The sequence below is a fragment of the Rhinolophus sinicus genome, chromosome 3 (genome assembly GCF_057876585.1).
Source record: "Rhinolophus sinicus isolate RSI-liver-muscle chromosome 3, RSI-T2T, whole genome shotgun sequence".
NCBI classification, from domain to species: domain Eukaryota; kingdom Metazoa; phylum Chordata; class Mammalia; order Chiroptera; family Rhinolophidae; genus Rhinolophus; species Rhinolophus sinicus.
This window is the reverse complement of record NC_142503.1, coordinates 35,021,047-35,036,250: the sequence shown is the minus strand read 5'-3', so window position 1 is coordinate 35,036,250 and position 15,204 is coordinate 35,021,047. Positions and strand designations below refer to the sequence as shown.

The following is a 15,204-nucleotide window of genomic DNA, read 5'->3' as shown; positions in this document are numbered from 1 at the left end:
TTACACTCTCAACAATTATGGAGGACCCCAAAGAGCTTTTATTTATATGAGTCACACATATCAATATTTATCAGCAGTAGAAATTAAAACAGAAATTTTTAATAAAATATTTATTTAGTTATTCATTTAAAGTAATAACAAGCCCTTTACATTTGCATGTTAACATAAATACCATATTTTTAGTTAAAATAACCTGTTCTTTAAAACAAACAAAAAAATTGCAATGAAAAGAGCATCATTGTTCCGTATTCTTTTGCAAACCTTTTTAATATCTTAACAGAAGCTTAGTAGAATACAGCTGCATTCCCACTTCTGCTTCTGCATTAAATTTGTTGCAAAACATTATTTGATTGAAGTGTGTGAAAACAATTTGGCCTCACATAAATATGTTGTTGGACAAGATAATATTTCAATAGCCTTTTCAGATATTTGTGGATCCCTTTTCTTTGATATTATCCCAAAATTTGACAAGCAGGAGTTTCCTAAAGGTTAGTTGCAATGTGGACTCGGTCTCCATATCAGTGAACTTTTTCTACTCGGTTCCATTCAAATCCATTAGTTTATCTTGCACTTTAAATGGGTCTTATACCATGCATGATTTTATAACATCTGGCTTTAGTCCTTTGGAAAACATTGGTTCACTTAGTTATAAATATCTTCCAAATAACACATTTCATTATATAACGTCAAAAAAAATCACATTTGTTAATATCATCACTGATATTAATTTGGTAATATCTTGTCAAAAAAAGCCCTTATATATCAGGAAGCTGTCAAGCTTACAGTGTGATTTCAAGTTATCCAAAATTCTAATTTTTACTTGAAAGCTAGACTTTTGTCATTGGTAACAATTACTGTCAACTGTTTACCTTGAAATGACAGTCTTACTTTGTTTATTTTTGAAAAAATTTCTTCAAATATCCCACTCTCAATAACCATTTTTAGTCTTTAAGTCATAAAAATGGTGTCCCATGGCAAAAAGTATCTAGTTCAGCTGGCAACTCAATTGTACAAGTGCTTTACCGCAAGACAACAATCGTACTTTAGTATATAGTAGATGGTTTATGAGTACTTCCTATTTTGTCACAAAATGTATACTCAAGGATCAATATTTAATAAAAATAATAACTTACTGGCTATTATTAAGTTAAATGATGATTTTTTTAATGCACGTCCATTGATGCTATTGTCTTGATTTGTGCCAAGTAGCCCACAGTTTCACCCACTATCACTATTGGAACCTGTGGTGTAAAAAGCAGCACAGTGAAAAAGGCAAATGACATCTTGATATTATTATGAATAATGTTTTAACCTTATGAAATCCCTTAAAGACTGTCAGGAACCCCACCTCCAGGGTTCAGTGGACCACACTTTGATATTCACTGGTCTAAATCACAACCTGTAACAGGAGAAGGTGATAGATTATGGAAGATGCTAAAATAACATTAATTAGCACATGGGGCATATTCTATATAAGGAAACATGAAAAAATGTTAGAAATCCCCCGGAGTTCTTTCTGGTAGTATTAGGAGTCCAGAAGTAGAGTTCAATATTTCAAAAAGCCTATTGGAAGGTGAAAGAAGGAAGATAAAAATCCATTCATGGGAATAAAGATTCAATTATGCACTGTGTGACCTGTAGAAAAGACATTCATTATATGCAGCGGAAGTAAGTGGTGACGTTGTCTTCAAATTACAGAATACAATATCTCACTCTGGAGAATAATGTTGCAATCTGGCTTTTACAGTATGCACATGGGTCAGGTTTCATCGTTAACTTATACCACAGAAAGCAGTAAGTCAACCGTGGCCTCAAAAAGGAATAACACAGAATTTTCCAAGGAACAAAAACAGAATAGTGCTTCAGGGAAACTCTCCACATAACAAGGGCCTGCCGGACACTGCTGACCTTTTTTCCTGTAGAATTTGCCTTCACATTTGGTGTTGCTCACTTTTCTTCTGCTGCTACACCCAACTTCTGGCATACATACTTCCTCTTCTGTAGCTGAAGCCCAAATGGAAGCTTCTTTCCTTGGTTTCCTTTGGTATACTTTTTTTTAAAAAGTCTTTTTCAGTAGGAAATTTAGTAAAAACTGAAAGGGATACAAAAAAACACACAAACGGCATAAAATGAGCAGGCTTCCTGAGGTGGATATTCAGAACTCTGCCCAGATCTCCTGGGATCCCTTTCAGAGAACATCTGAAACCGCACTCTCCTCCACTTCTGCAACTTCCTGCCTGCTTCTACTAGTTGAAGCTTGAATTCAACCCTTGGCCTTCATCTGTTTGACTTAAAGCTTACACTTTTACTGCCTGGCCTTGAGAAGTGAAAATGATGCTTTAAGGAATGCTTTAAGCTATTTTCAGCTTCGTTTATCCCTTGATAAAAACAGATTATGTAGGGATACATTTGGAAAGGATAGCCCCTAAGGGAGCAAGAGGAATCTAAGACACGTTCAAACTGGGCAGAAAAACTGACTGTGGCAAGGAACCACTTCTTGAACGGGGTTACAGGTTCTTGCAAGTCACTTTGACTTGAGAGTTGTCTTTGAAGGACAGTCTGCTCTGAGGCATTCTGCTCAAGCACATGGAACAGAGAGAGGTATTTTGGGTGGTGGTGGTGTGTACTTCCTATCCTCATATGGTATTGTTATTTTATATTCCCATAGAACAGAGCCTACTCGACCCCTTCCTTCCCAGAACAGTAGACCCCAGAAAGAGGGACGTTTCAGCATGCTCAATCAAATCTTCTGCAAAAACAGAAAAGAAGAGCAGAGGGCCTGTCCGAAGCCTCACAGCAGAGATGCCCACAGCTGGGAGCATACCTCGGAAGTCGATGACATCATCACCACCTTTGACAGCATCATGGATACCAACTGCCAAGAACAGCCTGGTGATCAGGTGGCTATGGTTGACTTTAAAAAGAAGACCTCAGAGCATTCAAAATCTCTCTTGCCAGAAAAGAAGCCTCTGGCCCATAAGGGGCTTCCACCAATCAGAACGCAGAGTCTCCCACCCATCAACCTGGCCAGTAACTTCCTGACAGCCTCCCATGGGTCTACTTCTCATGCTGGCCTGAGCTCTGGTACTCACCATATAGCCCAGCGGTCTCAGAAAAGCCGAAGTGAGCAGGATTTATTGAATAACAGAACTGGTGCCCAGCTATTGCTAGATAACCCCTGGAGAGGTGATTCTAATCAGGTGCTCTACAAAGCGTGGACTGTATCCTCTTCTGATAAGCTGCTAGACAGGTTGCTCCCCAGCAGGTCCAGTCACCAGGAAGTCTCCGGGCCTCCCTATCTTCCTCACCTACACAATCCTTCATCAGGTAATATCCTGGCTTCCTTCTTCCTCATTCCTGGCAGGCTCTATTAAGAAATGTCTCATACAGTTTCTGAGTTAGGAACTAGAGTGACAGTAGTCTAGAGAGCAGGGCCAGAACAAAATGGGTGATCAGGGCCACCTTTTTTTCTTGAATCCAGTGGATTCAAGATTTCCAGGCTAGGAAAAACATTCTGCTTTTTCACCCTGAGAGCAATCATAAGTAAAAAGCATATGCCTTCTCATCTTCCCAGCATATATTTTATATACACATATATTTATATACATTAAATATGTATATATCCCTTTTTCAATAAATGTATCACATTAAAGAATTTATACACATACAAGCAAGTTATATATCTATTTCCCCCCTTTTTAAATAAATGTACCACACTAATTTTATATTTTTTAAATTGTGCACGGATGATTCTGATGCACACCAGAGACTGGGAACCATTGCTCTAAAGCAGAGGCTGCAAAATAGCTTCCAAAATCGGTTTATTACCACCGTATCTTGTTCTGGTTTCAAGTGAATTAATCGCTAATATTTAAAAACCATGCAGTTTTACATAAAAATTGAAAATTCTAGCTTCTCCTGAGCAATTGAAGAAACATCTGGCAAGGCCAAACTCAAATTCTTTCTTGGGAATAGTTGGCTGGATCTGAGTAACCCCGCTCCCTTTGGATACCACCTGTACATTACTGTTTCAGTTCAATCCAGTCTACACCACTCTCTAGTATCTCTTCATGGAATGCCAAGTGTTCTTTTTCAATGTGTTTCTGTGGTTGTCTTTCTTATAATAGGGTTAAGGGGAAAATGATATATTTCTTGAACATATATTTCTGTCAAAAGTAGGAGAATGAAAGACTAAGAAGGCTATGTGTTTTGTGTTTGTTTGTTTTTTAAGAAGTGGAGGAGGGCCATGTTTCTTTGGGAATGAAGAATATTCCTTCCTATTAAATATGCAGCCTGACTCTGGCTTTCCTCACTTATGATGTCTAAAGCCTGTGAGGTAGAGTATGGCTCCCCTCATACATATTTATACATATTTAAGCACAGAATACATATGGGTACGCACGTGAAGGCTATTTTCCTGGTGACCGAGAAAAACTCCACTCAAGATTTTACCTTCTCCATAAAGCACTTGGTTGGTAGCATGGGTAATTTTTTTTGCTTTTGTTCTGTGGAAGGATATGGAAGGAACGATATCAGTCTATCGTCTTTTGACACTTAGTGGCCTCCACAGCCTCGACCCAGACTGCTTTCTGGAGTTAATCTGGTTCTAGCTCAATATTTTCTATTTTGAAAACCTTTTTAAATTTTGTAAGTCTTGTTCTTTTTCTGTTCCCAAGACAGCCTTGGGCCATCTTTTCTATATTAGTTTTTATTGGATTCAGCTGCTTATAACAAAAACCCAAAGTAATGGCTTGAACAACATAGAACCTTATTGTTCTCAAGTGAAAGAAGTCTGAGTTCGATAGTTGTCAGGTGTTCAATAGCTTCACGATCGCCAGAGATCCATGATCCTTCCATCTGGTGCTCCATAGCGTATCATATGGCTCCCGTCCTTCAGATCACTTAACAATCCATAATGGCTGACAGAGCAGGAGGAAGGAAGTAGAGAGAGGGAAAAAAGTGGATATCCCCCAGCTGAATCAGCTTCTTTTAAGAAATCATCTTTCATTAAGTCCCACAAGTCTGCTTACGTCTCATTAGTCAGAACTGGAGTCATATGGTCACACATATCTGCAAGGGAGACTGGAAATTGCAGTCTTTTAACCTGGCACAGGCTGTCCCTCCAAAATTGGATTTTTGTTTCTAAAAAAGAAGAGAAGCTAGAGATTAGATAGAGAACTAGTAGATTCTGTCACAGTGCCATCTAAAACGTTTGACATTATTTGAAATAAAAGAAAAGTCAATAAACTTCGTTTGAGAATTTGCTTCACTTTTCCAGTGAAACTTGAAAAGTCCTGGGGTGGCAAAATAGCAGAAAAGAAGAAGCAAATTTTCCAAGGGAATCTTAAATTACTAGGTGTGCATGTATCAAAGCATTTGTTTTTTCAACCAATATTTTTGAGTGCTGATAATAACTAGGAGCCGTTCTAGGCAACTGGGTCACAATTAAGATAAATCTCCCAAGAATCTGTAGCCTATAAATGAGCTTTAAGGGATATGGACTTGCTAAAATGATTGTGCAACTGACTTTAAGTTGATTTTCTTCTCATGTTTAGATACAAGATCATAGGGTTTCTTAATGGAAAGGACCTCAGTCATTTACTCATTTATTGAACGGTTAAGTGTCCATCCTAATTTGTCAAGAGGCAGTACACTCCAGTGGTTAAGAAAGGGATTGTAAAGCCACACTGTCTGCATTCAAATTCTGACTCTACCACTTATTGCTGTTAATTAATTTCTCTGACTCTTTGTTTCCTTATCTGAAAAAAAAAAATGGGAGACAATAACTAACTCACAGTGTTGTGGGTTGCTGTTAAGATGAAATGAGTTGACACATGTAAAGTACTTACAGCAATGACGTGAACATAGTATTACATACACGTTTGGTATTTTTAACTATGTGCCGGGCCCTATGTTAAGCAGTATGCCTTAGAGACTAACGAGGCATGAACTTTGTTGCCTGTTGGCTCTCAGATCTAGTCTTCTTACTCCTGCTCTACCCTGTATCTCAGGGAATAACACTTCCCAGGCTCCCTTGCCAGCTGCTTCCGGGAGGCACTGGTGGAAGAGTGAGAGCAGGAGAAAAAGAAACCATGTAGTTTTAGGTAATGTCCCTCTGCTTCCTATGGAATCTCCAACAGTGGCTCTATCTCCTCCCAGCGCCTTCCCCACAGCCCTTCACTCTGTGGTTCTGGCTCCTACTAGTTTCTGGGTCTTGGTAATACCATCCCTTTGCCTTATTCCTCCAGCCTAGAGACAGTTGCATCTACCTGCTATAGGTAATCTCTGGATTGTCCTTCTACCCTGTGCTGTGTTTGGCTCCTCAGCTTTCCCATCACCAGTATAAGCAACTTTTTAAAAATGAAATTCCCTGTTTCAGAAACCTACAGAGGTCTCTTGTTTTCCTGGACGAACCCTGATCGATAAAGCAAGATACAACATCTCCCTGGACCACAGTCTTCTTACCCTCTAGATCCAAGGCTGGGACCATTTTGTTTCATGAGGCCCTTTCCAGTTATAATTCGCATGGCCTAGAAAAGTTAAAACAATTTGCTCAGTCTTACAGTTAATTAGTGACATATTCAGAACTTGAACCCAGATCTCGTAAACTGGAAGGTATCACCATGGCAATGTATTTGTCCCTTTAAATCTCAGGTCCAGTTTGTTGGTATGCTTACCAATTACCTACAATGCGATTTTCTTAGAAATTACATTGTCCTCCCCAAAATAAAAGATTTTCCTGCCCATGAGTTTTATTTTTGTGGACATTTTTAACCCAATTTGAAGTGTTGTTTTTAAAACTACTGAGGCTTCTGGATTACAATTGGAAGGGTTCCCTTAAGTGGTTTAAGTTGTTAGTCTAGGCGGGTTGAAACTCAGCAGATTTCTCCATTGAGCTCCCATATTTGATGTGAAAGCCTAATGTGGTAAAGTAATTGGATACTATAAATCACACCGCTGAACCACTGGTTTGAACTTGGATGTAACTTTGGATTTTCTCCTTTCCTGCCCTGGGTTTAGTAGAAATAATATGAGTTAGCAATTGCTGCTGTTTGAATTCCTGGCAGCTCATATCCTCTGCTTGCATCAGCAGCCCTGAACATTTAGCTGTAATGATTATTGCTTAACATTTATTGAGACCTGTCAGTGGGCTAGATGGAGAGAGATGGGAGGTGAGGCACTTATCCTAATGAAGGAATTTAGAGCACATCAGCTTAATTCATTGAGAGCAGCTTTCAGAGAAAATGGAACAGAAATCTCTGAGGTGTTTGCTACCAGCCTGGTTATTTACAAGCCATCACTAGGAAAGTAAGAACGTGCTGGCATCCTTTCTCCCTCAAGAGAGAACTTCCTTTTCCAGAATTTTCTAGACTATCTTAGCAGCAGTGCATTCTCCTCCCCGTGTAGGTCTGATTATGTGACCCCTCTGTTTAAACCCATCAGAGGCTTTGCTTCTTTCCGGGACAGAGATAGATTCTTTAGCTGGCAAACAAAGTCCTCCCAGAGTGGTGTGGCCTCACCTACACCTCTCATCTTCTGCACCTCCCATCTCTAATCCTTTTGCCCTATCTCCTGGAACAGTTCCTTGAATAGCTCTCAGATCCTTAACAACAACTTGCCTTTTCACTCTATAACATCTTTGTCTATGTTATTTTTACCTTCTCTTTGCTGTGTGCTTGACGAGATTCCTACCATCTTTTAAGAAGTGGCTCAAAACTCACCTTCTATGTGGAAGTCACCCTGACCACTGTAGGAGTTGTGGCTCTTGCTTACTGTACATCATTAACAATAACTTTACCTTGTTGAGCCTCCTCTGGGGCAGTGAACTCTGTACTTCCCCTTCAACAACACTGCAGGAGAGGAGGTTTTATCCCCATTCTAGAGATAAAGACATTGAGGTACAGAGAAGTTAGCCCACCTGCCTAAGGTCACAGAGCCTGCTAGGAAGTGGCAGAGCAGACATTCTGCCTTCTCTTTTTACTCTCAAATCAGGAATAAAGTGAGTACACAATCAGGAATAAAGTGAGTGCTGAATTTACTTACTTGTTGTAATTATTATTAATCCTTCATTCCCTTCCTGTTCCCTCATTTAACTGGAAACCTTCCCTGCCTTTTTATTCCAGGACAGTGTTCTTCAACCCTCTCCCCTCAGGCTGAATGTTCCCTGGAGGTCTCTGCAGCATTGACAAGGGAGCTTTGGGCTGAGCACAAACTCCATCCTTCAAAACTGAGCCAAATGTCAGTGTAAAATGAAGTTTAAATCTCCTCCCACCTCCCAAATCACTGCTGCAGCCCCTCTCTGCCCACTTCTTCCGTCCTGTCAATATTGCTTTGGTTCCTAGGGAGGAAGGATAGCAGGAGGTTTAGGGTCAGTTGGAGCCCAGGCTCTGTCACTTCTCCTAAGTGACTCTGAGCACTTCGGAGGACTTCAAGCCACAGTGTTCTCATTTGTCTAATGAGGATGATAATAGTATCTGTCTCACAAGGGACAGTGATTGTTAGGATTACATGAGATTGTGCCTACAGCATTTAGCCCAATCCCTAACAATAGGAAGTGCTTAATAAATATAATTATCATTATCTCATTTCTTCGTTTTGCAAATTTCTGCTCAGATGTTCGTAGATAAATAAGGTATGAGCTGATATGGGTTTACTGTAATTTTACTCAGGAAGGCTTTCCTTTTAAATAATGGCTTATCAAGTTATTTGACCTTCAGAGTCCAAAGCAATAAAAATATAATGGCTAAATAGCCACCAGAGAGACTGGAAATTTTGTTCAGTCTTCCTCAAATGACAGTGCTCAGGTGGCTGCCCTCCAGATCTACCATTGGACTCACCTAAACAGATGAGAGGTGGATCATGGCTAATGCTCCCCCCGACCCCCATTCTAATGACTACTTTCCTGGAACAGAAGACTTAAGCCCTATGAGCATTGCTGTAGTGATTCTGGTTCCTGTTCAACTAGTAGGCAAAAGATCAACTGAATGTGTGGCATGAATATGTGGCATGCTGTCCAGGAGACCATGTTAAACAACCCATAGAATAAAACCAATAATTGCTAATGTTTATTGAGTGTTAACCCTGTAAGCTAAGTGCTTTACATTTGTTCCCCTATTTAATCTTGATGACAACTGGAAAACACAGGTACAATTATCTTCATCATTTTACATATGAGGAAATTGAGGTTTAGAGAGGGCGTATCCTGTGCTCAAGCTGGGAATTGAGCCTAATCCTGTCTGACCCCAGAGTCCAAGTTCCTATTCATTTTACCTGGTCAAATTTTAAATGGACTTAAATAACTTGTGTATTCCCTCTCTTCTATTTTCAGATGTTTGGAATATCCAGCTCTTGTAATTAGTAGTGTGTTGATACATGTTTAACACCTGGCCCTCCGAGAAAAAAAATCAGTGTTTGCTGATTACCATGATGTAAACACTTCCACTGTGGCTGATGTCACGCCACCCGTGTGATGTCAACCAGCTCACAAAATTCCTGAAAAATTAACCATTGGCTCCCAAGAGCTGGTATGCATGTCTCCAATACAGCACTGCTTATAGGCTAAAGTAGATAATAATGATCTTCCAAGACTTTCACCCAGCTCCGACCTTCCAGCTCAGGGATTCTCAATCCTAGCTGCAAATAAGAATCACCCAGGAGCTGATAAAAATCTGATGTCTATCCCAGCCCCAGAGATTCTCATTTAATTGATCTGGGGTTTAGCTAGGGCAGCAGTATTTATTTATTTATTTATTTATTTATTTATTTATTTATTTATTTATTTATTTATTTATTTATAACTCCTCAGATAATTCCTATATACAGACAGGATTGAGAAACACATCTCTAAAAGAGTATCTTACTCATCACCCACTCATTTATCAAAGAACTGATGAATAAGTGATACTTTATGCTTTATTTTATTTTTCAAATGTTTAAGTGTTATAGAGTGGGTGGCCAACTGTGCTTGTTTATAAAATTTTATTTAAACTAGTTCATTCAAGAAATGGTTTTTGATACCTTCTCCTTTCATTTCAACAGTGACTGGCATATAATAGAAACTCAAAGTGTAGCTATTATTATCTTGTTGTTGTTTTTTAAATTTAGTGATCTCTAACAACTTTTATGATTCCTTTATCCATTGGATTATATAATTAGCACTTGGTTGAGTCTTAAATGATTGATGCAAATATGTTTGTCCCCAGGGCAAAATTTTCAGCATCTCTCCCCACACAGACCCAAAATCAGGGAACTTCCGTTCATCCGGAACAACCTAGCTCCTCTACCACACCAAAAATGTGAGTATTATCAATCTGCCTCAGCTTCCTTTCATTGTATTAACATGTCTAGACACAACTAAATGTTATTTCAGCTTACTTTCATTTTTCAAGTGAACATCAGGTATCAAAACTTGTAAATTACAGGAAAATAGAATAGAGCCAGTCTTTAAAGAGTCATCCCACTTGGTAATGCTTGTTTAAAAAACAAAAAAAAAAAACCAAATGAACAAAAACAACCTCCTTCCCTTGAGGAATTTTTGTGCTTGGATTATAAAAACTATAACAGAGTTTATTTTGCTATGTGCTATTTAATGTGTTTAAGAAGGTGCTTTAAAAATTCTTAAGACTGGTCTCTTGACATTGCCTTCCTTACTATGTAGGACAGACAGAAATGTCGTCACGTTTGTATTCGCAGGCTATGCGTTCCTAAGCAGAAAGAAATAATCAGGTAATACTGTCCATCAGTGTTATGTTTGGCATTATTGATTTCTTTTGTAATAATTTATACAAAAATTTTTCACAATATAAAATATTAATATAGTCTATTTGGCCAGTGGTCTTTGAGTTTGAGTCTTTCAAAGTATTGCCTGTCGTGCTTGTTACAAAATAGATTCCAGGCTACACCCAGAAATTCTGAGTTTGTATATTTTCATATCTGTACTCTGAGGTAGGTTCCCATTGTGTAGATGAGAAAATTGACTTTGGAGAGGTTACATGACTTGCTCAACATTACTTAGGTAGTAAATAGCAGATCCAGGAGCAAAACTACAGAATATTGTGCCAGCTGCCCCAGGAAACAAGCAACAATTCCTGGATTCTAATGTTCTTCCTTCCTTTTCTTCCTATCCTAGCCTACCCACCTGGTTATAACAGGTGCACAGGCACATATGCACATGCGAGCGCGCGCTCGCACACACACACACACACACACACACACACACATCTTCTTAATTGCAGAGGTTAAATGATTTAGGAGCTGCCCTCACTATTTCAGACAAGTTCCTTAATTTTTCTATACTTTAGTTTCCTCACTTAGCCTCTAACAGTAGTGCCATGTTTCCCTGAAAATAAGACCTAACTGGAAAATAAGTCCTAGCATAATTTTTCAGGATGACATCCCCTGAACATAAGCCCTAATGCATCTTTTGGAGCAAAAATTAACATAAGACCTGGTGTTATTTTCAGGGAAACACAGTACCAACCTGATAATATTGTTGGGAGGATTAAATGAGATAACATATATAAAACACTTAGCAACAGTTTGCACAGAATAAATATCCAATATGTCTTTTCTTCCCCAGGCAACAGTTTGGAGGGGGCCAATCAAAAGTTCTAGAACTCTAGATAAAAACAATGAACGAATGGGGTCTTAGTACAATCCTATCTTTTTGCAGAAAAGGAAAATGAGAGTCAGCATCAGAAACCAAGGTCTCTTCCTTAGCAGATCAGTTCTTCTGCCCTTACTGATTTGTGTCATATGAGATTTTGGGTGGTGTGAGTTCAATCACTGAATGAAACTCAAGGCTGACTTTGTCTTTAAGCAAAACGTAGTCTAAGATGTCTAAACAAAGACATCTAATTCAGGAAAGAGTCGTTCAGCCTTAAATCCTGGTGGGACTCAGAGAAGCCAAACAGAGGGGAATTTCTTTGGCAGAGCCCAGAAGCTTTGCTTCTCACAATCAAATTTAAGGAGAGAAAGGAAGATAAAGATCTTTGTTCAACCATAGCTCTGTGGAAAAGAAATGGAAATGTACACAGTGCTTTTTCTAAAAGAAACCTGAGAACCTTTTGAGGTTTGCATAAAAGCACAGTACAAATGTCTGTTTAGAGCCTTGTGCTGACTTGGCCATCAACAGCTACTCCACCCAAGGAAGAGAGAGCTCTGCCAGGCACGCACAGCTCGATCATGTTTTGATCAAACTTGGCCCTGACTTGTATTTGTGCATAACTGACATCCCTGACTACATGTCATAAGCCAAATGGTACACACATAGCTTTTTCCTGCAGTCGAGCTTTCACCAAGACAAGCTTCTTAGAAATGCCCTCACTCCTTAAGAAATAACAGTTCTCCTACCACCATTCCTCATGAGGCTTTGAGAGAAATAAATCTTGAAACTTTCTCATTCTATCTTTCACCCCAGTCCTATCTGGAGAACCTCTACGAACAAACCGAGTGCTTCCTGCTATTCCAAGCCAACGAGGACACAGCATACCAGCTGAAGAGAGTGAAAACTCTGCCAATCCCACCAATGATGAAAATTAACTATGAGTCAAACTCACTGTAAAAATATAGATTATATATATTTTCAACTGTCAAAGGATGACATTACTCTAGTTTATAAGAACAGAGACTAATTTAGTAAATTGCATTCTATAAGCCATTCATAGTTTTATAACTCAAAATTCTTTATTCCAAATAAAGACATTTCCCAAATGAGCACGTAGAATCTTTGATTGTGCATATGTTATAAGTCTGTGAGTTTCTATGATCTCTATATGCCAAAATAAAAAGTCAAAATATGTTATCAGCAGGGAAACTTAGCTATGTTTGGTTTGCTTTGTGGCATGTGTGCTGATTGTTTTCTTTTCTGAATGATTTTATATTTTAGTTTTAAAGTATGCTTTGCTGAATAAAAACCACAAAAGCACATTCCACAATGTTCTCTGCATTTATTGTAGTTCTACTTTGGACCGACAAAGAAATTAAAATTAAAGTAGTAACTTCCTTAGTCAGTCACAGTTTATGGCTTTTAAACATACAATCTTCTGCAAAATATTTTCTACCATTGTCAGTTCCTGGCTACAGCCCAAATCACTTGACGTTTCTGTATTTTCTTCTTCTTTTTTTTTAATTGGGGAATATTGGAGAACAGTGTGTCTCTTCTTTGTTATTTGATTATTTCCACCTATTGTCATTTTTCAGGTATGTTTATTGTTCCAATAGTGAAAAGATCATGTGAGTTGGAAAGGTCTACATTCTGTCCCATCAGAATAGAATAGGCATTTCTCACACATTCTTCAAATACTCTACATATTTAATCATTTTTTTTTCCATTTCAAAATAATGGTCTCTGCCTACTCAAGACATTCCCAAACTTAGGACTTAGCAAAGTCGTAAAACTTATGACTGCTAACTGCATATCTCCTTACTAAGATACTTATGTACTATTTGGATTGATTTAAAGTTCAAGGCTTAGCCATATAAGATCATAGTCACTCCATGTTATTTTTGAGCCTGCCTGTTATTCTGTAAATATCTGAAGTATAACGCTTACCATTTTATATTAGTATTATTTGTTTAGAGAGGTCAGACTGTTCCATTAACTCGATAGAAGCTCCTCTGAGGCCAAATCTAGTTCTTTGGCTTTGCACTTCTAGAAATTTGTACAGGGCCTGGTAAATAGTAGGCATTCAATCTTTTGTGTGTGTGTGTGTGTGTGTGTGTGTGTGTGTGTGTGTGTGTGTGTGTTTTCAAGAAAGGAGGAAGAGAAGGAAGTAGAGAGGTAGGGAGTTGGCAAGTTAGAGAGAGGTAGGAAGTGATAATGAAAGAGGTTGTTAGTGCACAATCTCATGTGGACAATGACAGTTATCTGAATCAGGGATCATGAAAGAGAAAGCCTGTAGATCTAGACGGTGGCTGTTAGGAGGGCAAATCCTGGCGCAAACAGAAGAGCTTTCAGGACATAAATTTTGAAAGGTTTTCTATTCTGTTTTGTTTTGTTTGTGTGCTGATTTTATCTTTGAAGAATCATTGTTTGTAAGTATAATTTAGGTTATTTAGTTGTGTCACCTAACTACTTCTGAATCCATGTCCACGATTAGATACCCTGTTTGTCCGAAAATAAGACCCAGCCAGAGAAACAGCTCTAATGCATCTTTTGGAGCAAAAATTAATATAAGACCTGGTATTATATTATATTATATTATATTATATTATATTATATTATATTATATTATATTATATTATATTATATTATACCTGGTCTTATACTAAAATAAGATCGGGTCTTATATTAATTTTTACTCCAAAAGACACATTAGAGCTGATTGTCCGGCTAGGTCTTATTTTCGGGCAAACACAGTACCTGGCTCTACATTGCTCAGATTAGTCAGGATAGGCTAGCCTCTGCTTTGATAATAAACAATCCCAAAATCTCATTGGCTGACACATTTTTTTTCTCATTCACAATGTATGTCCCACACCAGGTTGCAGAGTTGGCTGATGTAGTTTCCACCTCAATGTGCACCTCCTTGTTGAAAGACACTGGCATGACCCCCGCCAAGTAGATAGCTAAGAAGTCAAAGCAATTTAAAAGAAAAGAAAACACCTGTATACAGCTATGGAACAAGCCACCATCCCCCAATACTGGAACTTAAGTATACATACATATAGAATCTTCTAAAGTTGGGCCTTTTCATCCAAGTTGATTTAAGAATCTTTCGTTAGCTATGAAGAAGTAATATACTACCTACTATGACCTCTTTAATACAGCAGTCATCCTCTTGCCACTAGGTAAAATTGCTTGTTTGGGATAGCTTCATTCTCAGCCAATATCTTACCAAATGGGATATTAGGTATTCACCAATTTATGCCCAACTTAATTTTTTTTTCCTTCTAAAATGATTTTTCCTTTTTTTACCACTTATATTTCCTTTCATCGCTGAGGGCATTTTATTTATACCCATAAAAATCATAACTTTCATTTGGATCATTACATCAACATATATCCCCCAAGTACAGATAAGGAAACCAAGGCAGAGGGAGAGGATAAGTAATTTGCCCAAAGTCACACAACTAACAAATGGCAGAACAAGGCTTAGCAGTGAAGTCTCTCTAGTCCCATAGTCCACATACATAATTCCCAAATCATTGTTTTCCTGTTCCAGAAATTTCATAAGTGTGGTGTATCTGTGGCAACACCTCTTT

At 38.3% G+C, this 15,204-nt stretch overlaps 1 protein-coding gene across 2 annotated transcripts in view; it reads left to right on the top strand.

Moving 5' to 3' along the window:
- Positions 1-14,125, top strand: part of ANKRD55 (ankyrin repeat domain 55) — a 156,453-nt gene extending 142,328 nt beyond the window's left edge. For both annotated transcript variants that reach the window (XM_019742963.3, XM_074328934.2), the window contains 3 exons: positions 2,669-3,327; positions 10,203-10,295; positions 12,419-14,125. In XM_019742963.3, the coding sequence (XP_019598522.2) occupies positions 2,669-3,327; positions 10,203-10,295; positions 12,419-12,540 (874 nt within the window). In that variant the 3' untranslated portion in view covers positions 12,541-14,125. The remainder of the gene's footprint in view (positions 1-2,668; positions 3,328-10,202; positions 10,296-12,418) is intronic.
- The last annotated feature ends 1,079 nt before the right edge of the window (positions 14,126-15,204 follow it).